General features: G+C 52.9%; 1 protein-coding gene across 1 annotated transcript in view; it reads right to left on the bottom strand.

The window, feature by feature from the left end:
- Positions 1 to 1044: 1044 nt before the first annotated feature.
- The window catches only part of MYO18B (myosin XVIIIB), a 55937-nt gene continuing 35921 nt past the window's right edge, over positions 1045 to 21060 (bottom strand). Inside the window, exons 35-43 of the mRNA XM_027689712.1 lie at positions 20652 to 20768; positions 19891 to 19974; positions 18675 to 18812; positions 18233 to 18418; positions 10246 to 10379; positions 9153 to 9194; positions 8711 to 8860; positions 2575 to 3872; positions 1045 to 1776 (exon numbers count right to left, since the gene is read on the bottom strand). Coding sequence (XP_027545513.1) covers positions 2576 to 3872; positions 8711 to 8860; positions 9153 to 9194; positions 10246 to 10379; positions 18233 to 18418; positions 18675 to 18812; positions 19891 to 19974; positions 20652 to 20768 — 2148 coding nt within the window. The 3' untranslated portion in view covers positions 1045 to 1776; position 2575. The remainder of the gene's footprint in view (positions 1777 to 2574; positions 3873 to 8710; positions 8861 to 9152; positions 9195 to 10245; positions 10380 to 18232; positions 18419 to 18674; positions 18813 to 19890; positions 19975 to 20651; positions 20769 to 21060) is intronic.

Consider the following 21060-nt stretch of genomic DNA (forward strand, 5'->3'; position numbering starts at 1 on the left):
GGAAGCTGGAGAGGGGCTTTGAACAAGGGTCTGGGTGACAGGACAAGGGACAATGCCTTCCCACTGATAAAGGACAGGGTTAGATGAGATATTGGGAAGAAATTCTTCCCTGTGAGGGTGGTGAGGCCCTGACAGGGGTTGCCCAGAGAAGCTGTGGCTGCCCCATCCCTGGAAGTGTTACAGGCCAGGTTGGACAGGGATTGGAGCAACCTGGGCTACAGGAAGGTTTCCCAATCTGTAGCAGGGGGTGGAACAAGATGTTCTTTAAGCTTTCTTTCCAACCCAAACCATTCCAAGAATCTATGGTTCTACGAAATCCCTCTGGAGAGCAAGATTCACTGCAAAGAGAAAAGCACTTGCCTTTTGGTTCCATAAATAGCAGAATCATTAGAAAGACCAATTTTAAACTAATTAGAGGTAATTTCTCCATTTGCTGCCTTCTTGCACGAGTCACACATTGCAAGAGGGACACCTGGAAGCACAGGGAATGTCACTCTGAGCAGAGCTGCCTCCTGCCAGGCTGCTGGCCCTGCCGAGCCGCTGGGACGGAGGGATTGCTGGGAATTGCTGGGAATTGCTGACGGGCGGCCGAGCAAAGTGCTGATGTGAGCCCTCAGCCCCAGGCTCCGCATCCATCGCTGACAAGGGAAATACTGCTTGCTGCAAGGCTTTGCTTTAAATTAGACACGAATGTGAAGAACCCAAGAGGAAAAACAAAATGCTGAATAGTGACCAATTGGCCTTTCAAGCCCCCGCTGCCCGTGGCCACCTTGGAGGGGCCAGAGAGGTTGTGCAAACTGGTGCAAATTTCACAGTCTAGCAGATGACTTAGAAATCCCTGATGGAAAGGAGAAATTTGCACATGGACCTGTACCATTTTGCCCCAAACCTGTGATCAATGAGTAAATTTGGATCTCTTCTAGGAAAGAAGGCTGAGGTTGAGATATGAGCTTTTCACATATGCAGAGGGACGGGCTTGGCTCTGCACCACCTCCACAGACCCGCTCCCACTGCAGGAAAAGGAATGACAAGAAGTGACCTGTGTGTCAAAGAAGCAAATATTTTATTGTGTAAAAACCAAGCAGACATCAAATAGAGCCTCCCACTGCCCCACCCGCCGCAGTGCTGCCTCGTGTGTCACTGGGATGTGCCCGGATGTCACAAACAGGCAGGAACCATGGAAGTTCATATGGATCCATCTTCAAATACCAAAGGAATTATAAAAGCTTCAGAGCTCCCCTTTTACTGGTGTCACACCAAGACTGAACAGTATGACCCTTGGCCATTGGGATGATTTTTGAGTAGTGCCATGTGGAATGAGACATCTGAGCTGCACCTCTGGGTTAAAAAGACGGGGTTTGGTGTTGTTCCAGCTCTTCTCAGTGTGGCCTTTCCCTGGCCATGGCACGTCCTCAGCATCTGTGGCAGCCACTGGGTTTTAATTAAAGCACCAACTCCTGAGTCAAACAACTGCAGGAGAACAGGAAAGTCTCTTGCCCCCATGGCTGGCCCTGAGCAAAGCTGAGGTGCTGGGAAACGGGGCAGGAGCATAAGGAAATCACGGTGTGTCCAAAACCAAAACAGTTCGTAAAACCATCCCATGACTTTCAGGGAGCCCTTTGCAGTCGCTGCTCACATGAGGTGCGTCCTATCAGGAGCAGGGAAGTCGTCTGCCCGACGTGGCTCCTCGCTGCTGAGGCTTTGGGGTTCGGCTGCTGCGCTTTATCAAAACAAATTCTGGAGAAAGTGGGACGTTGCATTATGCAAATCAGCTTCCTGGAAAGAAATGTTTTATTAACACACGCTCCCTTCGTGTGTTGGCTTAGTCAATTTGGTCACAGCTTGACATCCAATAAGTTAGTCTAAAGGCAATGGTTTTACAAAATGTTTTTCTAATCTATTTTAAACACTTAATTACAGATGTGGCGCATTCATTAGGGACTTCACTTTCAAACCTGGATTGCAGCAATAAATCCTAATTCTCCAAGTGTCAGCTGCAATACAGAAATGGCATCCAAGTGGGTGTCAGAGGCTGTTGATAACTGGGGGAAAGTATGTCTGCACTAGGCATGAACCCAGTCCTCTGGAGAGGGAACCTCCAACATCCAGCCCAACCTGGTTTGTAATTACCCAAACAAAGTTGGGTCCCAGAGAAGTGAGGGCTTGTGGGGCTTGGGGTGTGTGTCTGCTGGGTGGTGGTGTGGGAGCTGGGGGATGCTAATTTTTGAAAACTCCCGTGGATTCAGGGGTGGTGCTGTGGCCAGCTCTTGGGGCTGTCTCTGGCTCCGGCAGTATCCCCATTGCCCTCCCCCTTGCAGCTCTGAAGGTGCCAAAGAGTGGGTAAGGGGTGGCCAGTCCCAGTGCCACACACCCCATGGGACATCCTGGCAGCGAGGCTGAAGCCTCCCATGGCCTGGGGTGCTCTGATATGCTGTGAGGAGCGTTGGGACCCTGTCTCCACGCACTCCCCCACATCGGTGCAGACACTGAGGAGGGGCAGCAGCTCGGGGCCAACAGCCCAAACCTGTCCCCACTGCCCTGAGCTAGTGCTGGGCAGTGGCTCAGCACAGTTACCTTAGTCTTTACCCAGGTACTTCTTCATGATGCTGCTGACATCGTCTTCCTTTCCTTCGGCCTCGGCGCGGTGGCTTGTCCCGCTGCCCTGGGTGATGTCTTTGCCACTGGACCCCTCCCCATCCCCTCTCTGGGGCTGTGGCCGACGCTTGATGCTGTCGGCACTCCGGGAGGAGAGGAGGGAACCAGAGGATGAGGAGTCAGAGAGATCTCCAGGGTCTTCCCGAGGGGCCAGGCTGCGTTTGGCTGTGCCCTTGGTCTCAGAGGACTCCAAACTGCCCGCTATGGCCTCATCCTCGAAGCGGACGGTGAGGGGCCGGTGGCCGTCCCTTCTGTCCCTCCTGGTCTTGGCCAGGCTGCTCGTGGAGCGGGATTTGCGAATGGCCGGGAGGAAGTCGTCAAAGTCGACCTTGGTTCTCCTCTCGTAGTTGAGGGTGGGTATTCGCCAGCTGAAGGGGTCGCTCCCCTTCCCCTCTCCCAGCCCGTCACTGGACAATGAGCTCAGAACTCCTCCAGAGCCCCTTTCCAACTCCACATCCTCCAGCGACGGCTCCAGGCAGCTCCTCCAGGAGCTCGGCCGCAGCGTGCCCGGTCCCTCCATCCCGGCGGCTGGAGAGCTCGGCCGGCGGCCGGAGCTGTCCAGGGATTGCAGGAGGGAGTCGTAGGAGCCGAACTTGGATGCCCTTTTCAGAGCTGGGGAGCGTGAGGGCTCGGCCGGCTCCGAGGCCATGCTCCGCAGGCTGGAGGAGCGCGGGAGGCTGGCGCTTGCTCCTTCACCTTCCCCTGCCTGATTCCCGTCCAGCTTCCCCAGGGCATCCTCCGCCTCTGGGACAGCCCTGCAGCGCCGCAGGGCCGCGGCGCCGGTGGTGCGGTAAATGGGGAGGGGAGAGGTTTCCCCCAGGGCCGGGTGCCCCGGCTCCCGCTCCGCTCCCCGCTGCCGCCGCAGCTCCTCCACGTACTCGGAAAGAGCGGCCGACGAGCTGGGCACCGGCCCCGACGCCACGGAGAGCCTCCTCCTCCTGGGTGCCGTCGGAGAGAGGGGGCTGGGGAACCTTCCGTCCGGGGCAGGGGAGCTCCCCCGTTGCAGCACCGACGGGGACGGCTCTCCTATCCTTTCCACAGACTTTTTCGGGCTTTCCTGCTCCTCGTCATCTGCTGCAGGTTTTCCATATTCCCGTCTTCTAGCCCCGAGCAGGGGACTTGCCATCCTCCCCGGATCCGCAGCATCGCTGGGCCTGGCAGTGCTCCGGGAAGACACAGGAAGGCTCAGCGTTGGGTCCTTGGTGTCTCTGCTCACCCTAGACAACAAAAATTGGTGTTAGTTTAGTCTGTGGGATTCCCAGTGACCGGAATGTCATTCAGCAAGGAAAAGGCTGAGCAGCAAAAAGCCAGTATTGGCATGGGAGTCTCGGAATAAACTCACTGCTGCATCCAGCATTGGGCAGCGCTCAAGGATTTTATCTTAAATAATTCCAGGTCAGCCAGCCCGGATAATCCCCAGTGTAGAGTGTGTGGTGTGCCTGGCTTCAGCTCTGCCAAGCCAACACTTACCTCCAAATATCCTTTTTCTTGACAGATTATAGCAATATGTAGGATTTATTTTATTTCTGTCAAAGCCAAAGATTATTCACTAAAATTTTATGAAACCAGCTTGTGGTGCACCCCAGACGCATCTTAATGTTATTGCGGGGCATGTTTCACCCAGGCTGCTGCTCAAGGAGTTCTGAATTGCAAGAGCCCAGTAACACCCAGGCAGGGGCTGCACATCAAGCGAGGGGTGATGGCCAAACATGATGTGTGGGGCTGAGACCTCACCTTGAGACAAGGGCTGGACCTCAACCTGTGACAAGGGGTGAGACCTCAACCTGAGACAAGGGTTGGGACCTCACTCCAAGACAAGGGCTGATAAAGGAACCACATGAGATCCATCTCCATTCACCCCTGAGGAGCCACACTGGTCACCCTACTTGAGTTTCTCTGTAGCCTGTCCCTGTCCTCATGCAGGTGATGCACAGAGGTGGGGAGGTTCTGCAGCCCATGGGCTGGGTGTCACTGGTGACACTAAGCCCCTGATGGGACACTTTATGACGCTCTCCAAGCACCTACATTTGTTTGCTGGCAACTGCCAGCACTGCAGTGCCATATCCCCACTCTCAGGTACCCCAGCATTGCTCAGTCAAGGGGAACCCTGGACTGGTCTGAATGGGAAATCTGCTGGGATGTGAATTTGAGAAAAAAAGGAGGAGGGGAAAAGAGAGAAAAGGCAAAGTAAAGTAGTAAAACCCAAATAACAAACCCAGCTCTGGGAGACCAGCAGCCTCCGAGGTGCGGGAGCAGCGGTCAAGTTGTACATCGCTGGTAATGAAGCATCCTGCCCCGGGAATGTTGGTGTTGCCATGGGAATGGGGGGAGAGCGGATAATCTAGGCAGTGTGTGGGATGCACTCGGACTAGGCTCTGCTGACCCGTGAAGTAATTTACATTCCAACATGGGCTGAAGACAAACTCCACAGCTGGGAAACGTGTGATGGCAGAAGGGAAGGGGGAACGGAGCAGCTCCAGGTTCCTGGTGCCCATCAGCAGAGCCTTGGGGCACAGAGGTGCCCACCTGCCCCAGCAGCCACCACCATTCCCTGCTCATTAAACCAGCCCAAATCATTTGATTATTCAACACAAAATGGATTAACCAGGGATTTAATCCCCCTGAATCCCTGTACCTTCCAGGGCCACCCCGCACCACTGATGAATAGTTTGAGACATTCCGAAAATGTGGGTATTTAGGATCCTAAATTGCATTGCACTTAAATAGCTGGTGTAATCCTTCCATGAGAAATTGTACAAAAATTGCTCCAATCACTCTGCATGTTTCCAAATAATATTGTAACCTGTGTGCTGCATGAGCAGTTTTTGTAATTTGAACACCAGTATAAGTGTTTTTGGGTTTTAAGGCTGAGATAAAAGAGAGAAGCGCTAATGAGCTGTGAACATGGACAGTTACACATCACTATTTATTGTCCTGTTCAGCATGATGGACAGTTACTATTTTTCTGAAAATCTTTACCGCCTGAAATGGAGTGAAAGCTGCAGAGGTGGGACTGTTTCAGCTTCCACATCTGGCATGAGCCTGGCTGCCAAGGCCCCACAGCCCCGGGGTCCAAGGAGGGGTGGAATGGGATGGTGTTCAAGGTCCCTTTGAACCCAAATCATTCTGTGATTCATTTCTTTAGCCCTGATGGCTACCAAAAACATCATGCCAAAATCATGCCTAGTCTTCATCATCCTCATCCTCCTCACAAAGCAGGGCACAAGAGCAAAACAGTCCTATCCCATTTTGTGGCATCCTCTGCTCATCCATAAAATCCCCGGTGAATGGCAGATGTGCCAGCAATAACTCCCAGGGCTCGGAATGACCCTGGGGAGACATGGGAAATCCTAGAGGAGGGTGATGCTGCAGGACCTTGAGACTGCTCCAGCCCTGAGCAGAGCCCTGCTCCTCCATCATCCTAAGGGAAGATGATTTTCCCAGGCAAAGGCAAAAGCAGGGCCGGATGCCGAACTCAGGAGGCGTCTGTAAGCCAACCAAGCTCTGCAATACACCATTCACACCAAAGCAAATGACATACAACAATAATTAGCAACGATTACAGAGCAATTAACATGATTACAATTATGTTAGTTGAAATAATTTATACAATAAAATCCACACATGCTTTGCAACACATGACCAGGGCTGAAAGAGTGGCTCAGCTGCTTTTTCCTAGGAGCTCATAAATAAAGCCAAGACAACTCCATTTCAAGAGGGAAGAGCCACTGGCCTAATTTCTGTCAGAAAAGGATTTTCTTGTCACACAGTCATCTACAGAAGAGCTCCCAGTTTCTCATGTAATGATTTGCTTTTGACACAATCGTGTTTAAAAATAAATGTGTCGGATCCCCAGCAGCCTTGGGACCAGGATTCCTGGTTCTGTGAACTAAGGCGGGACGGGAAGAGATGCCAGGGTGATGTCAGGGTGATGCTGGGGTGATGCCAAGGCTGTGGATGCCACAGTGTCATGGGTGGAGAAGCAGAGCCCTGGGCTGAGGATTCACTCCCTGCCTGCATCTCCAGATAACCCCACTATTGCAGCACAACCCTGACTTGCCTGGAAAGGGGCAGAATAAATACATAAAGTTTTAAATTGGCTTTTTAATAAAAAAAATTATATTTATTCCAACCCTGTACTGTGTCATATTTATGGAGGCTTAGCTCTGCTGGCCAGCATTCTGTACAAGCATTTAAATAGCAGAGAATTAAAGGTTCTGTTAATCAAAGTTCTCCTTCCTGTAACCACATGGGCGGTAGCAGCCTCCACGCTCTCCTCTGACTCTTGGCAGCTGTTTGTTCAGCAAACACCCCAGATGTAGTGCTGAGCAGCCAACGAGAGCAAGACTCATTTTTCATTACTGGGTGCTTGTGTAAGACAAAGGAATCTTAATAAGGAAGAGCTCGTTTCCCTGATCTCATTTTTATTACCTTACCAGTCTCGTCCTCTGTTTGTTTGCACTTCATACACCCTCGCTCCTATTTCCATCTTAGATTAGCTGAAGACAAACACAGCTCCCACACCAGGATTTGCAACGTGCCCCTTCACAACCCCCAGCACCGAGGATGATGGTCACACTGTGACCAGGGCTGAGGACAATTTGCCTTTCACAATGGCCATAGGCAGCCCAGCCTATCACAGAATCCCAGAATCTCAGAATCATTCAAGTTGGAAAAGACCTCCAAGATCATCATTCTGTGATCTCCCTGCAGGTCCTTGCTCTGCCCAAATGCTCTTAAACTCTGCCTTGTACCGCTCCAAACTGCTCCAACTCACCCAAGGTGTTTCCTGCAGGGGGACTTGCTCTTCAGAACATTAATTCTGACAGTAGTGATTCCCCTGTACAAGGCCTGTGGGTGCCGCAGGGACAGATCTCGCCAGAATCAGAGCAGGGAGATTAATACTAACGAAATTGCACTCTGCAATCCTGACCAAACTCTGTCAGCCTGGAGAATCTACCTACGGACCTGAACATGAGCAGGGAGCAGGTGGGAGCTGCAGTGAGCTGTGCCCAGCCTCAGCCTGGCAACTGCCCTGGTTATGGGGGCAAAAACTGGGAAAACAGTGATGCATGCCCCAGTACATCACCCCTGGGAAAGCAGTGTATCAGAGAGACCCCGAGCCAGGGGCTGCAGGCAGGAGTAGCTCCAGGGGCTATAGTAGCACTACAGGGGCTGCAAAGGGGGGCATTGCCAGCCCTGCCCACCCCAAATTCAGATGGTTGGCACCTTCCTCACCTTCCCTACAGGGGGGTGATACTCTCAGGGATAATGCTTTTTGGATCCATACAAGCCCTGCTCTGTTCCCTGCCCCAGGGTTCAAAGCTCCATCCCTGCTCCATCTCTGCCCTCCCAAGCCTCCAAGGGGATGACACCCTCCTCTATCCCCTCCATCTCCCTCCATGACACAACCCCCAGACCCTGATTTACGTGGCCTTTCAAAATTCAGCTTGTGCAATTGCTTCACACATGAGCCAAAAAGAACCAGTTTCTCTGTGACTCGGTGGAGCTGGGGATGGCTGTAAAATGGGGTTTGTGTGTGGGTAGGCGTGTTCCTCTGATGGGCACCAATTCGGGCTGGACACGTGAGCACCTACTGAGCCCAGGTACCCCGAGGCATCTCCCCTGGAGCCGAGTGGGGGCAGTTGAGCTGTGTGAGTGCTTGGGCCCCTCTCCAGCTCCCTCACAGCCTATGAGCATCACCATAAAAAATTAACATATTTGATATTAGAACTGTAGAAACGCATCCCACTTCCTCAGCCAGGAACGGCGAGCATATGGCATACAAATCCTCAAATAGGCTGCATCGTCTCTTTAAATTATCTCCAGAGAATACATCAAGGGATGTTATACTGCTTGAAGCATGTTTTTGATGTAGTGACTTTCATCTGGTGTTTCACTGATCCTGGCGTGGCAGCGACTGCCTTCCTTGATTTGGTGTTTTGACCTCAAACTCCACAGGTCCCGCCGCAACCCCAAGCTCTGGTTCTGCACGTCCTGAAGGAGCCCAGTGAAAGTGCATCTGCAACATCCCCCATGCACACGGGTCCCTTACCTCAGGCTCTGGGTGCTGCGGCTGCCGATGGACTGTGCCGAAATGCTCCCGGCCACGCTGGTACCTGCCAGGGATGTCCAGCCTGTGGATGAACTTGGCCAGGACTTGACACTCTCTGCAGGCTCCAGACTGAGTGTGGAGCAGGCATCCCTGTGGAGAGAGGAGAGACCCATTAGATCCGCAGGCACAGGTGGGAAGGCACCAGCTCAGAGGAGTGAGAGCATCCCACTGGGATAAGAGACAGAGCTCAAAGGGAAAGGGAGCAGGTCAATGGGCATGGGGCACACATCAGATATCTGGATGTCACTGTGACCCCTGCCCATGCAGGCTGCAGCAGCCAGTGGTCTGTAACCCATCCCTGCAGCAGTCAGTAATCCATAACCCATGGCAGAAGCAGGCAAAGGCTCCTGCCTGTCAGCAGCAGCTCCCTGGGCTCACTCACATCTCTCTCCTGGAGCACAGCGACTCCCGCGCCGTCTGAACACTGCAAGGGACAACAGGAGAACAGTGGTTCAGGGGGCCCCCCAAAGCCACCACACAAGGCCAAGGAGGGGAAAAAACTGACTATATCAGAACTTGCTGCTCTGGCAGTTGGTATGACCAGAGCAGGGGTTTGCATGAGCCAGCAAACACCTCCAAAACAGCCAGAGCAGTGGTGCCACAGAGACCAGGGCATGGCCAGAACGGCTGGAGAGCCCTCGCTGCTCCCTGCACAGGTCAGCCCTGGCTGAGCCAGGACCCCAGGGCAAAGGGCAGAGAGCAGAACACTCCAACACATAACACATGGCTCCTCTTGCAGTAGCTGCCATTCCCGCCGGGAAGCATTTCTCACCTCCGGCTGGTGCATCAGATGCATTGGAAATCACTTTTCTTTTGAGAAGGAGCGAGTGTCTGAGCTCACGGTTTCTATCTCACCCTTCCCTGGTTTAATCACTACACAGAGCAAATCTCCTTTCACGGCATGCTGACAAGCACACCTCTGCTCTTTATTTTTTTAAACTCATTTATCTGTTTTGTCTCCATTTGTCACAATGCTTCTTTAGACATGTAGCAGAGGGGAAAATTGGAGGGCTGTAGAAATAACACCTGAAAAATGCACTGGAATTTTTTCCTCATTTTTTTGCTATTGAAATCCTCTACCCAATCACCCAGTTCCATTGCTACTCCAGCTCTTGTGGCTGATAAAGCAGGATTTGCACTCGATGAACCCAGCACTGGGGCACCCATTACTGCATGGCACACTTCCAGGAATGGGACCCACACTGCAAATGGGGCTTTTCCCACCCTTTTTGCTCAGTTTAAGCTGGGCCACACAGGATGATTTCAACGGTGAAACCTTTTCATTAAACCTTTCATTAACACCAAGTCCTTTGTTCATACATGTGTGCTGCTGCAGCAAGAACACACGAGGACAACGACATGCAGTTACAGCCGCCCTGGCATTGGCCAGAACAGCATCCTTCCCCCTGAGCTGAGCCTGCCCCTCTGCAGCCCCCACAGCCCTTCCACAGCCCCCACAGGCCCCCATTCCTCACCTCTCAGCATCGCTCTCATCGCTGGACCGCAGCTCCTCCAGGGCCACCTGCAGGTCTGCGATGCGCCGGATGGAGGTGCCCAGATCAGCCTGCAGCACCTGCCGCACCTCTGCCAGCTCTGCCAGCTGCTGCTCCTGCATGGGTAGCAGTGGGTTAGTGCCTGCACCCCGACATGGCACCCAAAACCATGAGCAGAGTGTCTGCTAAAGCTCCCTTCACCCAGTGCTCCCTGTGCCTGCAGGGCTTGTCACCCACAGTGAGCCCTGCGGCACCTGCAATGGCTTGTGGAACATAAATTTCTTCTCCTTCCAGTGCCTAAATGGGTTCCAAGAAAGCTGGAAAGGGGTTTTGGACAAGGGCCTGGAGTGACAAGACAAGGAGGAATGGCTTCACACTGACAGAAGGCAACATTAGATGGGATATTGGGAAGAAATTCTTCCCTGTGAGGGTGGTGAGGCCCTGGCACAGGTTGCCCAGAGAAGCAGTGGCTGCCCCAGGCCTGGAAGTGTTCAAGGCCAGGTTGGACAGGGCTTGGAGCAACCTGGTCTAGTGGAAGGTCTCCCAACCCGTGTCAGGAGGTGGAACTAGATGATCTTTAAGGTCCCTTCCAAACCAAGCCATTCCAGGATTCTACAATCTTACACAACCCACGTGGCTTCCTGGTCCCAGCATCGCCCACAGCTGGGCGGCCTCGCAGCACACCAAGGATGCCGACTTGGCACTGCACCCTGTGTTCATCGCATTCCAACTTCTTCCAGCCAGGAAGGAACTCTTCCTACTGTTTCTAAGCCATCACAGGGCAGAGGGAGGGAGCGAGGGAGCGCGAGCCGCAAATCCGCGGTGATTGAAGCTGCCAGCTGTGAAATCGCCATCGCGGCGGTGACAAGGTGAGGGATGATTTGCAGCAAGGCTGAGACAGGCCCCGGCGCAGGAGCCGGCACACTGTCACACCAAATAATGGAAGTCTTGGAATCACTGGACACACGGGCCCGAGGGGAAGAGCATCTCAGTTCATCAAAACATGCAAGGAAATAGCCCAGTTTGGGTCGCACAGCATCACAGTGGCTTCTGGAAATGCACCAGTATTGGTGAAAATCTGAATGTTTCTGAGAAATGCATTCTGAAACTGCATGCTTCTGAGCCCTCTGCTTCCCTCCCGGCTCAGGCTGAAAGTGGAAAGGACTCGTTTCATCAAGGGAACTGCTCCAAGTGGCATAGGATGGCCCAGGCAGTGGGGATGCTCCCACACTAAGGCTGACCCCGGGGGCTCAGGATGGGGCATGCAGTGAAACACCAACCCCCAAGAGGAGAAAAGCACAAAGGGACAGAGCCTCAGGCTCCAGGTGCCTATGTGCCTGTGCTCAGCTATTTGGGACTGCAGGATCAGGCAGCGAAATAACCACCAGATAAAGAGCTCAGCGCTTCCACAGGCTGATAAGAGCCTCTGTTAAACCTGCTCTTTGGCTCCAGGATACGGTGCAAATTAAATATAGTTCAGTGGCTGCATTTAATTCCTCTCTTCCGTTCTTCTCTTATTAACCTGACAGAGATGGGCAGGGAGGCAGCCGGACACACAGCAGCGTCTCCCCCAGCACCCCAACCCTGCTTTCCCCAGCCACTGACAAACAAAATCCCCCAGGGATGGTTGTGGGAGCAGCAAACAGTGTGTCCCGGTGGCTGGTGGGGTCCCCCCTGACCTCGCTACCTTCTGCATGAGCCATGGGAGAAAAGGGACCTCCACGGGGCTGATGCTGCTGAGCTGGGGCTCCAGCCTGGCTCCCCCCAGGGATGTCCTTGGGCATCCACAGTCTGTGGCACCCACACTGGTGGCCTTGGGAGGGGGATGCACAGGGCAGTGGGGTGATACTGGGGGCTGTGGGTAACCCTGGGGTGCCCTGCCCACAGGTCACGTGATTGGCAACTTGAATGTGAGCCTGAAAATAAAACACTTATTTATCAATAAGATCTCACACTGCTCAATGCCACATCCCACTTGGCCCAAATCTCATCCACAGAGGCACTTTATGTTATCCTCTGTACCCTAAAATGTGTCAAGGAAAGGAATAATTATGTCAATATAATTCTATTTCAAATGCAAAATACCATCTTCATAACACAAACTGACAAAGCTGGTCCCAGCATCAGGCCCCTGGCACTCAGGGAGCTGTTAGACACCTTTGACACACGTTTCAATCTAAATGTAAATCCAAGAAGCACTTCCCTCTTCCTACAGCTCCTGGGCTGAGCACTGACTTCATGCAGGATGAGTTGCAGGGCAGTGCTGGTTGTTTGTTTCCTCTGAGCAGGAAATGGAGGCAAATAAAGGGGGAAATACGTTTATTGAGAAAATTCATAATATTGAGCAAACAGAGCTGCAGCTCGACCGGGGGGCTGCAAGGAGCATCCTCTGCTGTCAAATCCCTGTTGGCAACAGCAACTCTGGCTCCTTCCACCAAACCAGTCGGTCACGCACAGCAGGACTGGCCTGACCAGCTCAGAACCCCCGGCTGATGTATATTTTATAGCCAATAAATAAAATATATGTTCTGCCTGGTTCCGAATACATTTCCAAACCAGATCCTCCCATTCACAATTGGTGGACAGGACGCCCCAGAGCACAGGACAGCCGAACCCCAGCGGCATCGTCCCACTGGCACGTCAGAAGCCGTGATTTTAGAAGGCTGAGGTTGATTCCTACTGACAGGGGGCCTGGATTAAAGGCTCTCCCAAGACAAAGGACACAGAAGCTTGCTCGGCCATGGCCAGCACTCAGCAAACCCACACAGAGCTGCTGCTCACAGCCGGACTCGTGACCCCGCCCGCGGGCTCACAGGAGGAGGCTGCTGCACATCCCTGATGGAAGGACCGTGACAACATGAGCTAAACTGCAAAAATCATTAACTCCTACTGGGAGTGACACAGCCGAGTGCTCAGTAGCAGGTCTGGCCTGCTGGATGCCTTTCCCTGTGGTTCATACGGACCCTTTGCACCCACCCTGCTCAAAGCCCCTGCAGCCCCCTGACCTCTCCCGGCACCATGCGCTCTCACTGCAGAGACAGTGGGAAAGGAAGAGATTTGCTGAAAAGGGGAAATATCACTGACACTTTGAGGAAATCTAGACAGGAGAAAGACAAGGAACACAGCCCCTGGCACCCTGACACCCCGCCACTGACACGTCTCAGCAGCAAGGACAGTCAGCAAGGACAGGAGGAGATGTGGGTGAGCTGGCACCCTGCCCTGCCCCTGCACAGCTGGCAGGTGAGACCCCTCTTTCCACTGCCTCCCTGAACATTATTGCAGCTTCCTCCTGCCATTTGCAATCCAACTTTTCCAACAGCCAGGAGGAGATGCTCAAGCCCTCTGCAGCTAGGGCAGCACAAGGGGCACTGGCTGGCACCCAACAGGACACAGGGAGAGAGGGGATATCTCAGTCAGCAGCTCCCTCCCCTTCCCCCACCTCTCCTCATCCCAGCTTTGCTTTCATTGCTTCTTTGGAAAAGGATTTCTACACCCTTTTTTTCTTAAGATGTTTTTTTCCCAACTAATTTTGTCACAGAAGCATTTGAAGAGAAGTTAAAAGGAAATAACCAAAATCAGCAGGGAAATGATTTGTGGGATTCTAGGGGATGCCCAGACCGGCACCACAGAGCATCCAGGGCCGCGTCCTTGTCACCACCTTGTATTTTTGTTTGTGGTTCTGCTGTGACAACACAACTCTTGCATGCTCCCATCCACCTCAAGTGAAGTGTAATCTAATTAGTCCAATTTGGATCACTTTTCTTTGAATAATTTAGTGTACACCTGCAGTATTCATCCATCATTATTATTTTTAATTAAGTCATTAACTCGCAGGTTTTCAGAGATTTTGAAGTGACAAAATTTGCGCGGTTGAAGGTTCGAGTGATGGGGGGGTGAACAACACACCGTAATTGGTGTGTGAGCAGCCACCAGTGCTGATGGATTCCTAAGGAATTTACTCCTTTAAAGGCAAAGCAGAATCACAACAGCTCTAATTAGCACATATACAGCCGAGTTTTCACTCCTGGCTCCTCCATCACCCAACCTCACCTCTAAGGACCGGCTGCCTTTGATGATAATTGTTGTTACACTTCGTCAAAGTCATTAACTTTTCAAGGAAAGAGCAGCTGGAAAGACCCAGGAGCAGGCAGGGAGGGGGCTGAGGGCTGAAGAGACATCAGAGGGCTTGCTGGGACCCTGCTGGGAGCTGAGGGTTTGCCTGGGTGGGACTGTGGCATTCCCAGCTGGAGGCACAATCAGCTCTTGCTTTGCTTCCAAAGTTCACTGGAAGCACCAAAAAGAACACTTTAAAGTTTGCAAAGGAACAAAAAAATAATCCTAAAGCTCAGGCTGTGTTGTGTTACACAGCGTGGCCATAGTGGGGCTGCAGCACACAGATTTGCCAGCAAAAGAACCAGAAAAAAAGGTTATTACACTGAGGTCTCACCTTTTTTTTTATGGAAAAACCAAACCTGTGAAGAATATCTTCACATCTGTACTTCAGTTTTCTGTAAAATTAGTTAATTATTATGCTGATAAACTTCACAGCTTCATTAAAGAAACCTGATTTTAGGATAGCGCCTGCAACCCCCTCCCTCACCGTGGTGTGCCAAGGCCGGGGGCTCCAGGGTTAGTGGAGCTGTTTGTGGGTACTGAGGGCCAGGAGGAGACACAGTAAGTCTCCCTGGATTGTGCCTCAGCCAGCCAGGGCCTCATCCCAGCAGGATCAGCCCCTGCTTTTCCCTGGGCATCCCATCAAGGCAGCACCTGGCTCTCCAGGCAGGAGGGACTCCAGGGGCACCTGCCCATGCCTGGACCACATTCCAGAGTTTTCATCCCAGTCCCACCCCAGAGCCCCCAGCCCAGACGACTGGTTTCTCCCATGAAATCCAAGCTGAACGGGCAGTTCAGTCAGCGGCAGCACAGCCGGCAACATCCCGCCCTACAAACAGCCTCAGGAGGGAAACCCCAGATGGTGGCTGGTCCCAGCTGCTGTGACAGCAGCTCATCGCCCACACCCCACCCCCACGCCTGGTCCTAACCCTTCTCCATCCTTCCCAGCCTCTGCTTCATCTTTTCCAGCCCCTGCTCCATCCTTCCATGCACTGCAGCTTCACCAGGGGACACTTGTATGGGGACAAGCACGAGCGCATCTGCACACACGACGAGCCCAGAGACCAGGGCTTGTTTTAAGCTCCCTAGGATTAACTCCAAGTTGGAAATCCATCTCTCACTCCTCACCATGGCTCAGTGTCTGCTGCAGCCCAAGGAGAGCAGGTGGCCTGTCAAGTTCTGGGTGTCAGCACAGCAGCTGAGAAACAAGGAGCTGTTGCAGGCTGGGATCCAGATTTTATTGGGAATAGGAGCTACAGCTCCAGTGAGGAAACCCAGTACGTGCAACCAGAGCAAAGACAGAGACAAGCAGGGCCAAGTGCCATTTGTTACAAACCAAGCCTCTCTCGCTGTGATGGCATTGGACTTGGAAAGTGTTCAGAATCCATCCTTCTTACAAAATTTATAAGGCAAAGCCTTCTGCCTGGCAGACAGCTCTCCAGCTCCCTTCCCTGCTCCTCCCTGGATATTCCCTGCTGAATGGCACAAATCTGCTTTCCAACTGCACAAAGCTGGGTAGAAAACAAGGGAGAGATGGAAATAGCCTCCCTGATCCTGGCTGGGGGTGTGGGGATGGTGGCACGGGATTTTCCAGTGCCTTGACCATTAATAAATAGGAGCTGTGAGAACAAAATACCTTCTATTTTGTATATGGTATATAGATACCATATATATACCTATCCAGGCAGCAGCTCTTAGGACCCCAGGAAACAAGACGGGATTTATAACCCAGTCTGTGCAATGGACTTGTCCCTTCAAAGCACCCCTTAAACCTCAACAGTGCATGGCAAGTCCACAACCTCACCACTGTGTACTTAAACAAATTAAAAAAAATTGTTAGGTGCAGACCATGACTTAAGTAATGTCAAGTGAATAATTCACGCCGGATTTATAATTGATGGGGGATTTAGCAGGAGCAGAGCCATAAGTGGCTTTCTATTAACTATTGATGCTCCCCCCGCCAGGCTCCCGACAAGCACGGCCGGGCTCTGCGATCACAGCTCTGCCCCATGTTTTATTTAAGTGCTGTTAAGAGGACACACAGTCTGGGGGATGCCTCTGCTCCTGGGAAAGTCACAGCAGCCCTTGGCTCTGGTGTGGCCATGCACATGGAGTCTGTTCTCATGGAGCAGTCACTCTGATCAGCCAGCACGGAAAAACCGGGATGGTGTGATGTGCCCGGGGGAGCCCACCCACTGCAGGGCTTGCTGGCTCCTTCCTCCTGCAGATACAAGTTCAGCTGTTTAGGGAGTTTTGTGTCTTATTTGAGAGAGGTGCCTCTAAAATCCCTTTCAGACCTCTTTGCACACTTCATTTGGGAGAACAGGAGAGTGCTAAGAAGGCCAAGTATGTTGCTTCACCCATCACTCACATTCCCATATGAAACATCAAAAAAGCTTCTCAAAATATCGGCACAAACCCAAAAACACTGTGAGAAGAACTCACCTAACAGCCAGCACATCTGTGTTCCAAACACTGTGTTTCCAACAAAGCTGCAAGAAACACCCAGTCAACACAGCAACCAGAGCTGTGACTTCCTCAATCCCGCAGGGAAAGCAGCAGGATTAAGGAGCCCTGCGGCCCAAGGAGCCCAGCATGCCTGCAGCACCCCAGGGGCACCCAGAGCCTCTCACTCCAACACCTCCTGGCTCTGCAGAGCATCGGTGGCTGTACAACTCTGACCTCGATCCACGCCCAGGAAAGGGTGTCCTAGCAGCCCGAGTGGTGTGCCAGCACACAGGGCTCAGTGTGCCAGAACACAGGGCTCAGCCTGGCAGAGCAAGGACAAAGCCTGTCCCTGGCACAGGCAAGGGATTGGGAATGATTCACATCATTCCCCTCAGGAAGGCTGGCAGCCTCGGGGTGGAATAAATGCTGAAATCTCCTTGATTGTTAAATAAAAGATCATTGATAAGATAACTGCTCCTGATTTGGCCCCGCTGGCAGCAGAACTGCAATATCTTTCAATTACTGCTCGGGAGCAAGGCTTTCCCTTGGATTAGTGGAAGAAACAACATGAAAAGAGACGCTGGTAAAGGGCTGTAAAGTGAAGGTGAATCTATTTTTGCTACTCTCCAAACCCAGCTGAGGCTCTGCTCTCTCAGAGTGGGTTTAGCTGCTGGTTGGCACCACCTGAGCCACCACCACGGTGCAGGGGGGTGGGTTTGGCAAAGCCAGGAGCGCTGTGAGGAGCTGGCACTGAGCCCTGAGCCCCACCACACCGAGCCCCATGATCAGCACGTGGCATGTGGGGGACTGGCAGGAGGACAGAGGACTTCCCATCCACTGTGGTTCTGCCTGACATGAGGGAAACCAGCATGAGGAGGTGCAGGAATGACCTCAGCAACTTAGAATCGCAGATTCATTCAGGTTAGAAATACCTCTATTATCATCAAGTTCAACCATTCCTCCAGCACTGCCAAGGCCACCACTAAACCATGTCCCCAAATGCCACATCTACACGTGAACCGCATTTCTTCGAGCAGAACAGGCAAAGCCAGCTCCCTCCCAGAAAAAAAAAACGTGGAGAAGAGGGACTGCCCAGGCTGCCAACCTAGCCATGGAGAAAGGGAACACAAGGGGCCTCAAGGACAGCTTTGGTTCAACAGTTTGGGGCTGTGGAGGGATATAAAGTGATTCCCTGTTCCTCCAAGCTCTGATGTAGCCCAAGACCCACAGTGTACCTTCAGAGGGGTCAGCTCCCTCCCCAAACTTAGAGCACACATAGCATCACACAGAACATATATTTCTGGGGCTCTCAGACCAATCTGGGGTCACAAAGGGGTACCCTCCAGCAGCAGCAATCCCCCCCATGGCCATGGGACTGCCCAAGCCCCCAGGAGCAGCACCCCCTTACCAGCTCCACACGCCGGCGGCTGGACTCCAGCTCCCTCTGCACCAGCTCATCCATGTCAGCTTTCATCTCCTCCATCCTCCTCTGGTAGTACCTGGTGTTCTCCTTCTCCCGCGCCTCCGACTCGGCCGCGTTCTCCAGCTCCTCTCCCATCTTGATGATGCTGTCTCGCAAGCGCAGCACCAGCACCTGGGGTGCCAGGTGAAGCAAGGGGGGTGGAGATGAGGTGTTAGAAAGCTCTCCACAAGCATCAAGCCAGTGTTGACTGTCAATAAACCCCACAGCAAAGCACACTGAGATAACAGCCATGCCATGAACCATATGGACTGTCTGCAGCTCCCGCCTGTCCCTCCCCACCCCTTCCCAGATGCTTCCTTCCCCAAAGCCGAGGTGGTGGCAGCATCGCTGTGCCTGCCATTTACAAGCAAAGGTGAGGAGGGGGTACCTCAAAGCGCTTCATCTGCACAGCCTGGAAGTCCAGCTGGCTCTCCAGGTCGCGGATCCGGGCTTCCTGCCGGCTGACGATGGAGCGCTCGGCCGGGCACTGCTCCAGCTGCGCTGCTCTCGCCTGCGCTGCCTGCAGCTGGGTGAGGATGGGCTGTGTTAGCACCTCCCGGCCCCTGGCCATGCAAACACCTCCCCAGACCTCTGCTGGATCCCTCACCAGTCCCCCACACGCACTGGGGGCCTCTCGTGAGCCTGAGGTAACAGCACCACAGCAAAGCGTTGCCTTCACTTCCCAAAGGATTCCCTGCTGCTAAAGCCACACAGCACAGGCCTGACATCAACATGTATTTTTGAATGAAAAACCTGCTGGCAAGTGACACGTGTCTGGGTCTCCTTTGCTTTTCTCATCTCACACACTCTTTGAGGACAGCAGGCGTAAAAATTCACAATCTGTGTGGAAAGCTGCCTGGGCCAAGCTGTATCCTCAACTGTTATGCTGAGATCTCCAAAGAAAACTGCCCTTTTAGTGATCCCGCTACAACTCGGGTTCAGATTTTGAATTTGACCTAGAACTACAGGAATTTGTCTTCTTTTATCCGGCCTATCTCTAAAGCGCCACCCGCTCCGCCTCGGAGGGAGTGAGTCCTGCTTCTGATTCCTGGGCAGCTTAGCTATGCTCCAATAAAGCACTTAACTTAATGGGATTACTCATGTGTTTAAAATTAAATCCATCACTCCAGGAGAGTTGGCACAGCTGCAGAGGCGAGGGAGTGCAGCACCCACTGGTGTCCACCCAGGGCCAGCCCCGCACTGGGGTCAGCCCCATTCCAGCCACAGCACCAGCAGATCAGGAGGGACAAGTAGGGCTCTGAATCCCAAGAACCTTGGCATGGAAATGGTTCTGCAGCTCAAGGCCATTGCTGGCAGAGCCCCACAGCCTGCCCTGGCCCCATCCCATCCCAAGGGCTGTGGGCACCCAGCAGCACCCGTGCTGCTCTCGAGGGCACTCACAGCCCATCAGGAGGAGGAGAGGCTCCTGATCACATCACAGAGGAGAAATGGCTTTGTGCCACACAGACAGACACTTAATCTCATTTCAGACCAGAGCATGGCATCCACAGCTGGCACAGATGATGTGCTGGACCCAGACGCCATCAGATACCTGGATGCTCCCACTCCTCAGCTCTGGGTGCCACAGGCTGGGCAGGAATTACCTTCTCCTGCAGGCTCTGCTTTTCTTTCTTCACATCCTCCACCTGCGTCTGCAGCTCCCGGATCTGAGCGATGTCTGTTGCCGACTGCGGAAAGAGAAAGTTGGCAGTGGGAGCAGTGGGAGCAGAACCTGGCTCAGAGCAGGGGCCTGGCTCGTGCCACCTCCTACCACCAACACAGTGAGCTACACCTGGACTGCACTGCAAGAGCTTCAGTTTCCCAACTCAGTGCAGCTTTCCTAATTTTTGAAACAAATATTTGCGGATTAGGACAGAAACTGTGTTGTCAAGGTCATCTCTGCCCACAGGGCCCTTTTGGATACAGACTCCTGGATCCATAACACCACTGCCATGGGCACCAGACTGTGAATTGTCAGTCTGGCTGGCCTGCCCTTGTGTCTATGGGAGCCTTGGCGTCCCTCAGGTCCCAGTACAATCCTTTGGGAGAGCCTGACATAGTCTGGATAGGGCACAGAAAGTCCCAGTATGAGAAAGCAGTGAAAGAAAGAACAAACAAAGGATCCAAAGGGGCAGCTGTAGGATTCCACAAATATTGGAACTAAAGCCAAGATACCTCTTGAAAAAAGACTCAAAACTACAGTTGAGAGGAGCCAGAGCCATGAGCTGTCCCTTCCTCATCACAGCATCTGTGTCCTGAGGTTCCCACCCTGCTGTGCACCCACAGGGATCACAGGCTGCTCTGTGCCAGGCTCGGGGTTTTCCAAGAGTCCTCCCTGGGAGGGAGATGCTGTGCCAGCTCCTACCTGGGCAATTAGAGCCTTGTGCTTTTCCATGAGCTCATTCAGGTCTTCCTGGTCCTCATCGATACGTTTCAGGAGATCGGCTCTCTCGTGCTGCAGCTGGAACAGCTGCTCATCCACCTGCAGGAGGATCCACCGGCTCACACATCTCACAGGGAACCCACCACGTCACCCAGGCTGCAGTGTCCTCCAGGACATGCTGCCAACAGCCTCCAACCAACCAGAAAGGCAATGGCAGCTCCTGGTATCCACAGAGCAGAACTGTGGGAGGCTGGGCCCTTGCAGTAATTTTATCCACCCATTAAACCACGTGAGGGCTGTTGTTTCCAAACAGTCTGGGTGATTTAGTGGATATCCTCAGAGATTTAGTAAATATGCTCAACATTCAGTAAATATACTTGGTGATGTAGTA

This window comes from Neopelma chrysocephalum, unplaced genomic scaffold (assembly GCF_003984885.1).
Source record: "Neopelma chrysocephalum unplaced genomic scaffold, ASM398488v2 Primary Assembly neopelma1_77, whole genome shotgun sequence".
In the NCBI taxonomy this organism is placed as follows: domain Eukaryota; kingdom Metazoa; phylum Chordata; class Aves; order Passeriformes; family Pipridae; genus Neopelma; species Neopelma chrysocephalum.